At 41.1% G+C, this 15,691-nt stretch overlaps 1 protein-coding gene across 13 annotated transcripts in view; it reads left to right on the forward strand.

Annotated features, from left to right (window-relative positions):
- znf644b (zinc finger protein 644b) overlaps nucleotides 1-15,691 on the forward strand; it is a 53,680-nt gene that overhangs the window by 23,188 nt on the left and 14,801 nt on the right. For 2 of the 13 annotated variants that reach the window (XM_037114091.1, XM_037114090.1), the window contains exons 6-9: nucleotides 842-955; nucleotides 1,257-1,353; nucleotides 2,450-2,604; nucleotides 12,038-12,192. In XM_037114091.1, coding sequence (XP_036969986.1) covers nucleotides 842-955; nucleotides 1,257-1,353; nucleotides 2,450-2,604; nucleotides 12,038-12,042 — 371 coding nt within the window. In that variant the 3' untranslated portion in view covers nucleotides 12,043-12,192. Of the gene's footprint in view, nucleotides 1-841; nucleotides 956-1,256; nucleotides 1,354-2,449; nucleotides 2,605-3,500; nucleotides 4,581-4,681; nucleotides 5,239-6,820; nucleotides 7,145-7,655; nucleotides 8,505-12,037; nucleotides 12,193-15,691 lie in introns of those variants that run through there. The other 11 variants (XM_037114082.1, XM_037114083.1, XM_037114084.1 and 8 more) reach the window with 10 other exon arrangements.

Consider the following 15,691-nt stretch of genomic DNA (forward strand, 5'->3'; position numbering starts at 1 on the left):
CCTACTAAAGATAGCGTTCTGCTGTAGGTGTCCTGTACTGAAAACTGATTTACACTACAGTCCACAGGGTGTTAATGATAATACATTTTCATCATGAGCTGCAGTCGTACTAACACCTCAAGTCCAAGACAACTCACAAATTAGCCTTTCACAATGAAGACTAATGTAATCTTTAAATATATATATTCTTTCTGTTATGATATTTTCTATCTGTGGGAAGTTGTTCTCAGTTCTTCATTAAGCTAAAGTCAAAATGAAAAGTGAAATCAGATTCTTTTAATTTCACGATAACCACTGAACCATCCCAGTTCTGAACATGGTGCATAGCAGTGTCGTTGCACGCTTTCTGTCATTGGACTAACAGTGATTTTTTTTTTTTTTGGTGTGGTTTATGAATCCTCTGTGACTCTTGCGAGGTGGTGGTATGTGAAAATAGCCCCCCTAAAGACTCAGAATTGTGTTAAACTTCACCAGTAACACTTTTCAAACGGGGAAGTGCAAATCAGATGCTCGGAATGAAACCAGGTGGAGGAAGGCTTTGGAAGCACGCTGGGAGTAACAGTTTTGGTTGATAATAAAATTACTGTATGAACTCAAACACTATCCTTCAGTGCCTTTCTCCTTAAATACGAAACTATCTAACTTCTGATGATCTTCTATTTGAGACCTAAGTATCAGCTAAATTGTATTAAAATGAACGTCATCCAATCAAATTTTCCATTAGATCTTAAAGATTAAGTAAATGGCAAATGTAATCACATAATTTCAACCTAAATGTCTTGATCCATCTGCCTTATTCTTTTTGAGTTTAATTTCATTTTCCCATGTTTCTGTCTTTCAGAAGAATATGATCCAAATAAGATTTGTATTCAATGCAACGGCACCTTCCCCAGGCTTCCTGGACATTTTCGAGCCTATGCACACAGGAAGAGACTTGGCATTTTTGAAGAGCCTGGTATGTTTCAGACAATATCCAAAAATAGAATGTGAATAAAAACACATGTGTCTCCTGTGCCATAAAACTGGGGTTTGAGAACAGGAATCAAGTGGCACAAACTGTGGTACCGAATTAAAGAAGAAATATTCCAAATGATGCATCGGTAGACAACAGATGAATTACTCGACATTTCTAGTCAGCACCAGTTGTCAGTAGTGAATCATAGTTTGTCTTTGGGATTTTTTTTATTTATTCCATGTGTCAGTGATAACTCAATACATTCCCTCAGATAAAGCAGTGCAATGTTTTGTCTTTTTAGGCTACGATTATAAACAGAAGAAACCAAGACCAAGGCCTGGGCTGAAAAAGAAGATTTTACCCTCCTTGAATGCTGAGATCTACACACTCACCTGCAGGTACATTGAAAGCAAGGTTAGATATGTAACCACGAGTCTCTCAGTGAAGAGAGAAGTGAGGGCGCTCTCTACCCGCTTACATTTCATATGTAGGCCCGAAGTGAAAGAGATGAGGAGATGCAGAAAGCAAAACATCATTCAAAGCTGACCAGTTGTCATGAAGGCCTCATGAAGCCCAGCCTGAGTTGTGAGAGGCAGTTCCACAATTATTTCCAGAAACTGTGATCTTTGAGAAAGATCCAACCTTCTCTTAGGACTTTTATGATGCAGGTCTACTGCGAGTGCTGCAGATGTTCCAGGAGTGAGCTCAACTTCCCCTCACTGGAATACAATTACAACCCGTGTTGAACCTTCATGCTCTAAGACTTGCTGGTCCAGGTATGGACAGAACCGTGCCTCAGGCTCTCCTGTCCTTTCTTGCTTTTACTTCTCACTTTGGTCTACTTGTTGGTTTGGAAACTGGCCCTCAAGTCACCAGAGTACTAGTTAAATGTAGGTAGACTCCCCACACACATCAACCCACTATGGGCTCCATACCTAAGGCCTGAGCTACTAATGACTCTGTCAACTCCTCCCTGTTCTCTCCCCATACTAACCCCAAATATGGGCCACGTTGCACACTGGCCCAGATCTGGCCCACACCAGACACGGTCATTTGGATCGACTGTGTCTTATGACGGCACATGGGCGGTCGACTCCTCTTGCCAAATCTGAGTCACAAGCAGGTCATACCATGGCCACTGTTCATTTCCATTCTGGTGGGCTGTATCTGGCACAGACCTGGACCAGTCCTGATTTATTCACTGACATGTGGCCAAGTGCCATCATTCCACTTGGTATGTGGGCCTGTTGAACATGTCTGGTACAATTTTTACATAATAAGTCTGGTCAACCTTTCATCAGTGAATTAACTTCAGAATTCTCTTTTACTAATAAATTGCTGAGGCTCCCCTTCAGTAAACCTACTGTACATCTCTTACTATATACGCACACATTTTCGTGACAGATACAATAAAGGACGTCTTATATTTCACACTGGAGGAAGGCAGTCCAGAAACTCCAGAAGCAGTGATGACTTTTCCTCCTGTTTCCACAGATTCTGTGATCTGGTCTTCCAGGGGCCCCTGTCTGTCCAGGAGGACTGGATCAAGCATTTACAGAGACACCTCCTGCACACCAGGGTGCCTCACTCAGGAACAGGGATGGTCGAGGTTTTGGGTCCTCATCACAAAAAACAGATAGGCACGTCTGGTGAGCGCCCAGGTCCAGTTGCCTGAATTTGCACACTGTTTATATGTTTAATCAGACTGTTCATAGAAATATATGACAGTAAATCCAGACTTGATAATATATGTATAGGTTGATGATGCTCTATATTTTATCAAAAACACTATAAGATGATATTTAATGCTATGCTTTGCCTTATCAGCTTACATCATACAACTGAAGGATTTCTTTTTTCATTACAAGCTGCTCTGCCAGTGCAGAAAAACAGTTTTCATAGTTTGTAGTGATAAAGAAAAAGTGCCTTACTATTATGACAATGGCATTTTGTTATTATGAAAAAATTATTATAAAATGAAAAAAAAAAAATCCAAATATCACAGTTTTCTTGCAATTCTTTTCACACATAAAACTTTGTCATTATAAAAAGAAACTTTTCTCAACACCTCACCGTCTTTTTATGCGAAACTTTTCGTCAAAACGACAGAAGTTCAAAGGAGCGTGACACTCCCATATTGGCAAAATACATGAGCCCGAGCATTTCAATTAAGCTCCCGTCTCACTTTCTTTTTGAGCCAACATAAAATAAAAAGTGTGCTCATGGTAAGCAGTGTACACACGGCTGTCATTAGTTTGCGGATGCTTTGAAGGATTTCGCCTCTCTGTGTCTGTATCAGAGGGAGCGTCTCTCTTAATCAAAGTGACATTCAAGATGTGGCATTATGTTGGGACGGCTTGTTCTGTCATCGCTCTTCTGCTTAACCTTCAACCCTCAGTGTAATTTATGAAAGCCCCGCTCTCATTATTGCCCCCGGTAGCGTCTTTTTATAATGAGAAAAACTATTAATAACAAGAATTAGAGCAACATATTGGTCGAATGATTTTTCTCACAGTGAGAAGTTCGGATTTTTTTTTTTTCACAGGTGTGAGAACGTGTTGTAATTAGTGACATCATCAACAGTGAAAAGACCACCGGTACTGAACCGGTACTGAACTGTTACTGAACCGGTACTGAACTGTTACTGAACCGGTACTGAACGTTTTCATGTCCATCAGCTGCTCTCCAAACTTGTTTACAACTTACAACTCAGTGCTTATTTTGCTGGGTAGCAGCGACTGTTCCATATTTCCTTACAGACAGGAAAATGGCTATGCAATGTTCAAAGATGACATACATGTTTAAGTGATGTTTGAATGTTTTCCAGGGAATGTCTCTGGAATACAGCGCTCTTCCTTTGTCCCAGGACACTTCCTTTGTTTTCTTGTTCTGTGTGCACGTCATACTCAAATGTTAAGTTTGTCCTCCTTTGACCCGTCGTGGTCTTGTCTGGTTGAATCGACTGACAAAACACTTCACAGTTTTGATAAACACTTTATTCTTGTCTAAAGTCGTTTATTAGAAAGAAAAACATGAGTATGTGCTTTCACATCTGTATTGAATTAATATAAATGTATATTTTGCTTTCAGTAAGATGGCCCATCGTAGTTTTTTACATTCTATTAAAAGCCAACAACTATTATATATTAAAAAAAAGCAAATAGCGCCATAGATTTACAAACAAAGAGCTATTAAGCTTTAATAATCAAATGTCACTTTAGGTATTTATGTATTTATCTTTCTTGAGAAGTAAAAGTTGTTAAATTAAGAAACGTTTCTATAGAATTAATGTTACTCCCTCCTCAGGCTTGGTAGTTTTCAGACGGAGCATTAGTCATATTTTGATACAACTTGATGTAGATAAATGTTTGTACAGAAATCAGTGACACTGATTATAAAACTTGCATGTTACAGAAGTGTAAGTTAAATACGTCCAGTGAATTATTATTATTACCGGTACTCAGACAAATACAGTAAAGCATTCATCATTGATGCTATTAGTGTTTTTGAGACCAGCCAGAAAAAAATCAACATTTGTTTTATGCTTCCAGTATTCATCCATTATATGCTTTGTTTTCTATGTCTGTACAGAAGTAGTGTATATATATAAAGATAATTATTTACATTTTGATGTCAGTGGATTAATATGTTGCTACGTAAATACAGTAAATGGCTTTAACTCTGCTGCTTCACACTTCCTACAGCAGTTTCTTGTGTTTACTTTAGGTTCCTTCACTTCACCATCATCAACATTCAGAAAAGAGGAAATGTGAAGACTAGTGTCACCATTCGAGTATCATGTGATCGATTATTAAATAACAATCTCGGTAACATAAAGACAGAAGATGAATTTCTGCTGTTTGTTATGGATAAAAGTTTAATTTTGTCTTGTGCTGATGATGTATTATTCTCTATTACTGTCTGAGTTTACTTCAGTTGTGATGATGGTCCTGTAAATACAGTGATGTAATGTAACTAAGTACAATGTTACTTCATACTTTCACTCCACTACATTACTCTTATATCTGATGACCTTAGAAGTTACTTTTGTAGAGCTGCATCAGAGCAAAAATTGGATATAAATTGGATATAAACAATACTGATTCTGATAATCAGGATATAAAATACAAATTATGGAACCGATAATGATTCTGCGATAGAGTCACTCAACCCAGTACTCAGTACATTCATGTAAATATATGTATACTTTTACTTGTACTTTTTATACTAAGGTACATTTACTGTCAGAAATGAAAATTTAATAACACAAACTTTAAGACTTACCGTGTCAGTGGGTTACTTTCGCTTTTAAGTTATTTTTGAGCCTAATATCTTCACTTTGACTGAAGAAGGACTTTTGGAAACAGACAAACTTGTGAAAAAAATACAGATTTGTTTCGGGTCAGAAGGGAGTTTAATGAAAGTTAGTGTTGCTGCTTTTATTCTAGAGCACTAACACAACCTGCTGCAGCAGCTGTCGACCCTCTCAGTTGTTTAAATGTGCGTTATGTGATGATGGACCGTTCCCCTGCCTGCACCACGCAGGCTAATGTTATTTGCTGCAGTTCTTTTGGGTGAAACGTTCAGAGTTCAGTGTGATTTCTGCCCCGTTATTCCCAACAGAAATTGATTTTAGGGCTATGTGCTATTTTAAACTCCACTTCTTAACGTCACAGGCTTTTTTATTTGATGTATCCAGTGCTTGATAGCCACTTCTGGGTTTTTCTACTTACCAGTGGCAAAGGGGGCTAACCCTGCAGTTTATCTTGGGCAGTATTTAAAGCAGCGATCAAAGCTGTACAAACCAATTGTCATCATGCTTCTCCGGAGGGAATTTTGAAGTACATTAATGCTCCTTCTTTGGGAAATAATTGTGCCACTCTGTGACTTCATTAGGTCTCCTGGCTGTTTCAAAAGATGTTCTCTCTGGAGGTTGAAAGCCACATCGCTGGCAGACAGCATCCCGAGGGGCCGAATGAATAAAAAAGGAGAGATTATAATGAGATTGAGTTAGCCATGACCAGAATTGGGCTTTTCATTATTCTACTGGCTGAAGAGGGAGGGAGGGAGAGAGGGAGAGAGTGAGGGACAAGGCTGACATAAAGAAATGTGTTGTTGCAGGACCCTCACTCACCATCTGCCACGGGGGTCCAATGGTAGGCAGCCAATGCATGCTTATCATTGCCATGGGTATCAAAGGGGCCTCCTCTCTGGAGATTGCTCCATTAAAACTGCAAACGCTGGTCCGTGTACGCACAAAACAGAGGAAAAACCTGCTTTTAATTCACAAGTAACACTTGCTATTGATTCGGCTAATTAAAATGGGAGGAAACATTGGAAAAAAAAAACAAAAAAAACCTTGAGTTACTTTGTGTTTTTGGTGTGTTTTGGTTGTCAGCCAGCGAAGTGTTATTTAGACTCTGAGTCGTTTCATTTGAAAAGTGAACAGTTTGTCTCGTTTTTTACGACGCTGGATCCTAAAGACGTTCGCATTAAAGGGTCACTGTGTTGTTTCAGGGGGAAGAGATTCAATCTTAGAATTTTAGTGTTGACAATATTAATGGGCTAATAATACAAACTCAGAAATATGGTCCCAGAAGACTGTTTGAGGGTAGAGAGGTGGCAGGGTCCGCCACATATAAACAAAGTTAAACAGTTTGAAAGTTTGTTGCCTTCTAAGATCAGTTTGTTTATTCAGTCAGACAATGAAGAGTGTTTTTATTTAGTTTGTTTAGCCTTTTAAAAAAAAGTCAGTGTATGAAGATCTTTCTCTGCTGATTAAAACTACGTACTGCACCTTTAAAGTAAAATACTTATTTTGTCAGCTGGTCTTGTGTTTTGTTTGTTTTTTTTTATCTCATTCAGTGTCTTTGGCAGCGGTGATCCGGGGATCAGGACCATTGATCATGACCTGTCCTTTGGCCAGTTATTCAGAAGTGCCACAGACGGCCTGTGGGAGAAAAGGGGGGGGGAGAGAAAAAAAAAAAAAAGCAGAAAAATCAATAGGTTTCCATTATCTGGTTGGGCAGTGTCACTGGTCTGTCAATGATCCTGTTACAGCGGAGGTACAAGGGTGACACAGGCCCACACTCAATCGCTGCTGACAAGAGGAAAACATGCTGACAGGCACCAGGAACAAGTTGGAACACAGATTTGCACTTCAAGCAGCCGTCCGAGGAGGTATCGTGCGAGGCCACCACGCGGCAAGGGGCGAGCTCAGCCGGGGCGGGATGGAGGGTGGAGGGTGGAAGGTGGAGGGGTTTTGGTGTGGAGTGGTTGTAAAGGTGGGGGGGTTCCCAGTCAGCCTCCTTCTACTGTCTGACTGTCTAGCTCTCTACCACAAACGCTTTTATCCTCCCATAAATTATTCACCTCTGGATACACCAAAGGAAACTCGGTTGCACTGATTGTGGCTGAGGGGAAATTCATAAAAACCTGAAGCCCAGTCTGCATGAACCGCTCGGCCACTCCCGCAAAGAAAAGAAAAGGAAAAAAAAAAAAACGTATGCAAACCCCTTCCTACGGTGTGCATGCGTGTGTGTGTGTGAAGCGCTGGATTATACATGAAATGATAACAGTAAGCCTTTCTTTAGCAGGGAAATGTCATGTCATATCTGAAAATGTGATGGGGAAATGATCATTTCCATAGTTATTAACTGACTTATGAGCTTCCTGACATATTCGCTCTCATCTTACACAGAAAAACAAGAGTGTGCACCTCATCAGTCAAGTCCAGATGGCCAGTCACGAAATTAAGGAAGACATCAACTGTCTTCTTGAAAGAACGTGAATCAATATATTCTGACAAGGATCAAATGTGCTTCAGATGAACCTTTTGACTCCTTCCAAAACACTCTTTCTCCTCTTGTCAAACCTCTTTATTTTGGTTTGTCTACATGCAACCATCACAGTTTCCCAGCGTGGGCAGTGTGTAGATTTGAAGAAGAGATTCAAACTCAGAAATGTAACAATTTTGATATTAAAGAGGCGATAATACAAACTCAGAAATATGTATCGATTCAGCTGATTGAATTGGAAAAACCTTGAGTTACTTTGTGTTTTGGAGTCGGTTCATTTGAAAAAGTGAAGAGTTTGTCTTGTTTTTATGACGCTGGGTTCTAAAAAAACTTTGTGTTAAAGGTGTGAAATGTTTGGGGGAAGAAATTAAATCTCAGCATTGTAATATTAACAATGTGAATGAGGCAATAATACAAACTCAGAAATATGTTGTTGTTTTTTTCTCTCCCATAACTGAGTAAACAACCTGTTTAAGAGGGAAATGAGGTCCCAGAACTCTGTTTGGAGCTAGCGAGGTGGCAGGGTCCGCCACATTAATTGACTATCCAGTTTGTTCCGTCATGAAAGTGCAGACGGCGTGTTTATTTACACTTATTTAGGATTGAAAAAATCAGTCGACGAAGACCCGATTTAAAAACGTACTCTCCAAAACTGCGTACTGCACCTTTAAATAATTAGCATTATTTATCTTCTCATATCTTAATATGATATAGTAATGACAATAAGCATATTTTCCACTGCCACTGTTTTCATTCAGGCTTTTTTTTATTGTTGTTGGGGTCCCCATTTGGGACACCATGTGACGTCACACGCCCCCCCCCTCAGCTAATAAACAGGAGGAGACGCCACCCAACGTTGTTATGTTCCTTTTTCTTTTCAATTACGCACACATATGTGGAGTATTTCTCCCCTTTCACATGCAGCCCAGTTCGGGTCCATAATGACTGGGGAATTCAGGTTAATATGTTGACAAGGTTTAACAACAGCGGGTCATGTTGCACAACACGCATGGCTGCCTCCGCTCCTCTCCGGCAGCTGACAGGTCCTAATCATGCGCTGCCCTAAAGGCACTCGGGGGCAGAGAGGGGTTTTTAATCACTGAATTATAGACCAGCGCCAGGCCTTCAAATTGAGACATAATTAAAGTCAAAGTTGCAATAATTGTTTCGGCTAATTGGGCAGACAAGTGCGTTGTGGCGCGGCTACATTATCTGGCTGTAATTACCTGAGTCAGAGGGAAGAAGAAGAAGCGGGAGTGTGATGAGGTGATGCTGCGTGAGAATCTGATTTATTTATTATTTTATCTCCACTATTCCAGTTTTTTTTTTTTTTTTTTTTTTGCGCGTCCATCACTTGTGGTGTGTGAGTGTAAAGCCTGTGCGCGTCACCGTGTCATTTACAGTCAGCAGATTAATGATGCAGCCGACAATATGCAGCCCGCTCTGTGGCGTTTTCCTCGGCAGCGACGCCGCACCTCTCGGCAACATCATTATTTCCTATTAATTACACGCCAAGCGAATGCCTTTAGAACAGAGAGCTGCAGCAGCAGTAGGTGTGACGGTGGGGAGGTGGAGGAGGAGGAGGAGGAGGAGGAGGAGGAGGACTGGTCAGGGAGCAGCTGCCCTGCATCCCGCCGGGCTCACACTGACCTCCTTTTTTTTTTTTTTTACATCACTAAACTGGAGGCTTGACAAGGAGAGCGCACTGGCTTTTTTGATTTGGATGAGGGGAGAAATGTAGAATATGAGCCAGAAATGACGAGTCAGGCAGGATTTCGGTTTAAACTGACGAGAAGGAAGAAAAAAATGTGTGTGTGTGTGTGTGTGTGTGTGTGTGTGTGTGTGTGTGTGTCTGTACAGATCCATCAGATTACAGCCGGACTGCTGGACTCCCCCTCCTCACTCATCCACTCCCCTGTTCTGTCCATCTTTGCACCCCCACAAACAAAAATCCCACAAACCTTTGCGTCAGATCTCTCACATGAAAATAAAATAAAAAGGGGCGCGTATTTACGCACGTGATTTGTATCCGGTAATCACTTAAGAGTGAGTGTGAAGCGGCTCTATGGGATGTGTTTAGTAACCACAGGGCCCAGGAGCCTTTAAATGTGCTGGTGCCACTGGGCCGCAGCGTCGCCCGGCGGACGGTAGGGGGCGCTGCTCATTTCGTTTCTGAGCGTCAGGAAGGGAGGAGGAGAAGGAGAGGAGGGAGAGAAAGAAGCGCACCAGCCACAAAAACGTGTTTACATACCTCCTGAAATAGACAGCAAACAATAATAATGAATTAAATGGAGGGCAAAGTGGAATAATGGCAGGAAATTAAGGCTAAATAAAAGTCTCTAAATCACCGCGTAATGTAGGATTTTGTTTATTTAGTTTGCACCTTTCCAAGCTGCCTGAGCGTTTCCTGTTCGGTCCATTGTGATGTGTTTTAAATGAGACAACATTCCTGGAATTCCTGCACGGGTTTCCTCTTTTTTTTCTCTCTGTACGAGCATCAAGCACTGACTTCCAAGGCCTCCAGTGTTTGCAGGTGGTTGCTCTCCATTTTTATTATAATAATGATAATAATTATTATTATTGTGAATCTGCTGTGGCTAGTCAGAGATCACATCCCCCCTTTCCTGCCTTTGCTCTCAGGACGCACAAGAAGTCTGCAGGAGCTGCACAGATCGTCTCAATCAAACAGATCCCAGAACAAAAAACAAAAAAACAAAAAGAGGGAAAGAAAAAGAAAAATCCTCCCTTTTTTTTTTTTTTCTTTGACGCATTTGAGGGAGAGATTTAATTACAACCGCAGGTGTATGCAGGCATTGGAATAATAATAATAAGACACACACTCACACACACACACACACAGAAAAAAAAAAGAATACCAGGCGACAAATGAATATACAGAGCGAATGACAAAACATGAGGGAGAATAACTGACAGATGAAAAGACGGAGGATGTGCAGCTAACAGGCAAAACGCGCCGGTACAAAGCCGCGCACACCTTTGAGAGCAAGAGTTTGTTTTATTGCACTTCTCCCGGGTTGCATCTCCTGTCGATTTGCAGAAGAAAAAAAAAGAAAAGGAAAGGAGGAGGAGGAGGAGGAGGAGGAGGAGGAGGAGGAGGGGGGGAGATAAGTGAACATGCCCTGTTTAAGAAACAAACATGCAGATTAGATGGGATCCTGACAACACACGCGGCTCAGACTTCATGTCCCACAGCTCATATCTCTCTCTGAACAATGAAAAACCAGAAAGGGGTTGTTGGGGGAAAAAAAAAAAAAAAAAATCCAGCTCCAGCGGGCTGGTGGTGGCTGACAACACTTAACCGTCATCCTGCAAAAAGAAGAAGAAGAAGAAAAAAAAATAGATAGATAAATAAAAATAAATGCAAATAATGAGGTGGCATCTGGAAAATAAATAGAGGGAGTTAAAGACAAACTGATATCAACCCCGGTCCTCTGAAGACCCGCTGGAAATCTCTGAGACGTTTCAAGGGGGTATAAACACCAAATAAAATAGTCTAATAATAACAAAATCGAGCACGATAAACGTGGATTTGACGGATTTGGTGCACATGTAGTGGTATTATTTTTATTTATTTATTTGTATTTCTAAAATAGAAATTAAACCTCCTTCACTCCACCCAGAAAAAAAAAAAAACAAAAAAAACAAAAAACACACACACAAAGTCTGTCTTCACATGAAGCACAAGTGGATTTGGGGCTTCGCCAGCAGGAAGCCTTTTTCTAAAGAAGAGAAAAATCAGACCTCACAAGGCTCACATGTGGAACATTGACTTCAAGTGCAGGGAGTTGTCACCTGTTATGTGCTACCAGGCTACATGTCAGCAGCAGCAGCAGCAGCAGCAGCAGCCTCCACCCTCTCTTCCTCACACTCACTCACTCACTCACTCACCTTCTCCACTGTGGACTGCCAGAACAGGCCCGCAGTACAGCAGCTCAACACACACACACACACACACACACACACACTCACACACCTTTATACACACACACACACCTTCATACACACCTTCATTCTGCTGCTCTAGAAAACCCAGAAGAAGACGTGCATATACTGGTCATCTGCTGGTGACGGAGGACAAAACAAACACATGAAGCAAGTTTTATTTCTATGCATTTATATTCCATTTCTGTTTTGCAATCACTGTTATCAAGTTATATTAGTATGAGAGGTTTGTTATATCTGAATAAATACATGAACAAATTCACAAAATCTATGTTTTTGGTATTTTTTGAAGATTTTAATGTTGTCCTTATATTTTTATTAGGTTAAATCTGAGCATGAACCTGTTTGGGACTCTTCATCACGTCTGTACTGACTGACTGAGGCCAGAATGTCACGATAGTTGGAGAAGTTAGAGGCAGGAAGTTATGAGAAAACTGTTTTTGGACGTTGATGATGGGACCTTCAGGCTGAATGGAGGTAAAGGCACTCCGCACACACCGCACTTCTGACTTTACACTCCCGCCCCCCCACCACATTAAACAACACAAGAGCGGCAATCAACACTTCCTAACAGGGAGCTGCATGGCTCGTTCACTCTGAATTAGCATACTAAGGGGCCAGATGTTCCCTACATGCAGAATACTTCTGATGGAGGCAAGTGGTTTCCAACCTTCTGGTCGAGACCCCCCGACAGGTCTCAAGGTACGTCTGAAGGGTCATGAAGCGATGAGCGACAAGAGAGAGAGAAAAAAAAACAGCCTAATTCTGCGACACAAAATTATATTTCTTGTTTATTACAAGATTCAGACTCGGAGGTCGTCACACAATTCACCCGCCTTCGTTTTAAAGCCTCCCTCCGCTCAAAAACGCGTTCAGCTAACAGTCGCTGCACTTGTTTCGCCCTCGCTCTGCAGAATAACACGAGCAGAGTTTGACATTAAAGGTGTTTTCACGTTAGTTTGATGAAGGTGGAACGCTTCTCCGTTATAAAATACGAATGAGTGTTACTTGGTGACATCACAACTGGTTCAAGCTTCCTGTGCATTGTGACTTTACAGTGAACACAGAGACGTGTTGTGTGTCTTAACAATGACTAGATATGTGTTATTTGTAATTTTTTACTAAAGGAAAATGTGTTTTTTTTTTGTTAGCTAATTATTCAAACTTTTTTAACAACAAACGACTAAATCAAAACCTGACTGATATGTTGGTCGGCTGATATTAAAGGCTGATGTTGACCTATCGCAGGTCACGGTGTAAATGTTGCACAATATGCACGGATATGAAAACTGAGAACATAATGCAGAAAAAGAGTTAAATTCCCCTGTGAGAATATTTGCTAAATATAATATATTGTTAAACTGTTAAAATATTCTGCCTGTGTTACATTTCTTTGTGTTTAATAACAGCATTTGAAGGATCGTTGTGAAAGATGTGGGTGCACATCGGCCGATGTGTCGATATCAGAGTCACTCACTCCCTCTCAGTATTATTAGAAGCCACAGATGTTGGGAACTGCTGCTCTAATCTGTGAGAATCAGCTTCAACACAACGGAGATTAACGAGCACGTACGGTTTCCTAATTGTTGATTTTCCTGACATAAGAACATGAGCTCCTCCAAAAAACTGAGAATTACTTTTCTTGCACCCTCAGTAAACCACTAATAAATCCACCCCAAACAAACAAACGCAGCCTGCGGACCAGTGGCTACGAAGTCGTCTTCATACTACCCTTTAAACGCTCTTCATTCTTTCTTTTTTTTTCCTTGCCCAATTTCCCACTCTGTGAACTGTAACGGAGCGCGGCGGCAGCGTCGTCGCAGGCCGGGAAACATTACATGCCGCTGTGCGTCAAATCTCCCCCGGCAGCCTCATTATTCCATTCTCCTCCACCATCCAAGGTTGATCTAATCACCAGATCAACAAGCGGGGTGTGTGAGAGAACAAATAATGGAGACAAAATGAACAAATGATTAGTATGCTGTGAAAAGTACAATACGTTTCTTATTTAGCATTTAGATAACTATCTATCCTGAGGAGCAAGCTTCAAAGTTGAACTCAGTTTAGGCGAGGGGGATTAATTCTCTCTGCTGCATGCTTCATTGAATCTCTCATTACCAAACTTTGTCTGTATTGATGTTAGATTTGATTGAAGATTAGAGCATTTAGCAAATCTTGCTTTTCCGCGTGTATCAGGCTTTTTTCAAGCGCGGCACACCGCTCGCTGGTCAATACCCTCACTTTTATCCAGTGTCTGCTTCATTTAAACTTAATCAACTCCATCAATGAACTGGAACAGCGAAACGTCCCCTGGAACAATAGCTTTTGTTGGATAATGCTTTGGTCTTATTCCCAACCGGGTGGCGATAAACCTAAAATTACACTATGATGAACTATTTCAATCAATATGATAATGGAAATTGGCTTGGGTGACTCTTTGCAGGGCTTAAGGAGGCAGGCTAAAGCCTATGTGACATTAATACATCTCCATGCTCTCTCTCCCTGCTGTTGCAACCCCCCCCCCTCCACCCACCTCACTTTATTGTCCCATCTTTTCAGTGACATTGACTGCACCATATTGCAAAGCGCCTGGTAGTTTAATGATCTATCTGCACCGGGGAATGCTTGTGTCGAAATGGATGCACGAGCTGACGGCCTCATGCATTGTTTTTTCCAGCTAAATTATAGGCTCTGTACTTTATTTCCTGTAGTGGCTCAGCAGGGTGTAGATCAATCATTGATGGCACCGTTGTAAAGCAGAGACAACACGCCTGTTTGCTGCTCATTTGGACTTTTTTTTTTTTTTTTTGCCCTTGTGTGGGGAAACCAGTGCCTGTTATGGGCTCCAGTTCATCATATTTATACTGCCACCAAAAGACCAATTCCACGAGCCGTAAGCAAGGAAAACGCATGCTTCCCATCTGTTGCATGCTAATAAATATGCCACCTTCTGGGACAATCCAGGAGTGATCATGATGATCAACTGCCAAGTGATATGACTTACCATAAACCTGTTTATTTGAAAAGTTTCCCCTCAGCCAATAATTGTCAAATTTATTTCAGCATCTATTATCATTTTCTGAAGTGATTTATAAAGCAGACGCAGTTGTTTTTTTTTTTTTCTTCCTCTCCACACCTCTCGGAGTCATTTCATTATCATTTCTGAAGCCGATGTTTGGCACGCGCGACGAGACGGACGCCTTTGTGTTTGTTTCACACAGAAGTGAGCAGTTATTACTGGAGCTGAAAGTCACAGCTGTCCTTTAGCGGGGGAGCCACTGATCAGCTCCATCTTCCTGTGAAAGTCGTCGCACTCGAGGAGTCACCGGTTACGTCTTTTGAAATCACAAGCATTTGCGCATAATTGTGTTTAAACCAACAGCTTTTTGAAGAGGAGGAATATCCTCACCTGTGGTAGGACCGGGGAAAACATGCGCCTCAGAAATTCCCTTTCCATAAATTGCCACTTAATATACAGATCTAACTGGGATGTTGTGTTTGAACATGCAGCACACGACTATAGATTCACAAATAGCAGCCAGGGCCCCTTTAATTTCCATGAAGTGCAGAGGGAGCTTATGGACAGTCAGTTCGACAGTCACCTCACAGGAAGAATGATAAGATCATAAGAATATACGATACTAATGGTAGGAAAATCTTTAGAACAACAAAACTGAAGAGAGCTGCTCGTACACACTGCTGCCGCTGGTTAATAGACACAAAACTGTAGCAGTGTTAGATATTAAAACACCAATCTCATTCACAAACCTTCGTTAACTAAAATGTTAAAGTTATAGAGGCAGCAGTTCAGGGTTAGCAATTCAATTTACAGAACATTAAAGAGTAATTCCACTGTACTATGTTAGAGTTGGCCTTGGGTTGAAATAGAACAAATATGGGGGGCAGCATATGAAGTACAAAGTGGCTAGCGGGTTAGCATGCTAACTTCAACAGATATCTCTGTTACACAATACAT

The sequence above is a fragment of the Acanthopagrus latus genome, chromosome 11 (genome assembly GCF_904848185.1).
Source record: "Acanthopagrus latus isolate v.2019 chromosome 11, fAcaLat1.1, whole genome shotgun sequence".
NCBI classification, from domain to species: Eukaryota; Metazoa; Chordata; class Actinopteri; order Spariformes; family Sparidae; genus Acanthopagrus; species Acanthopagrus latus.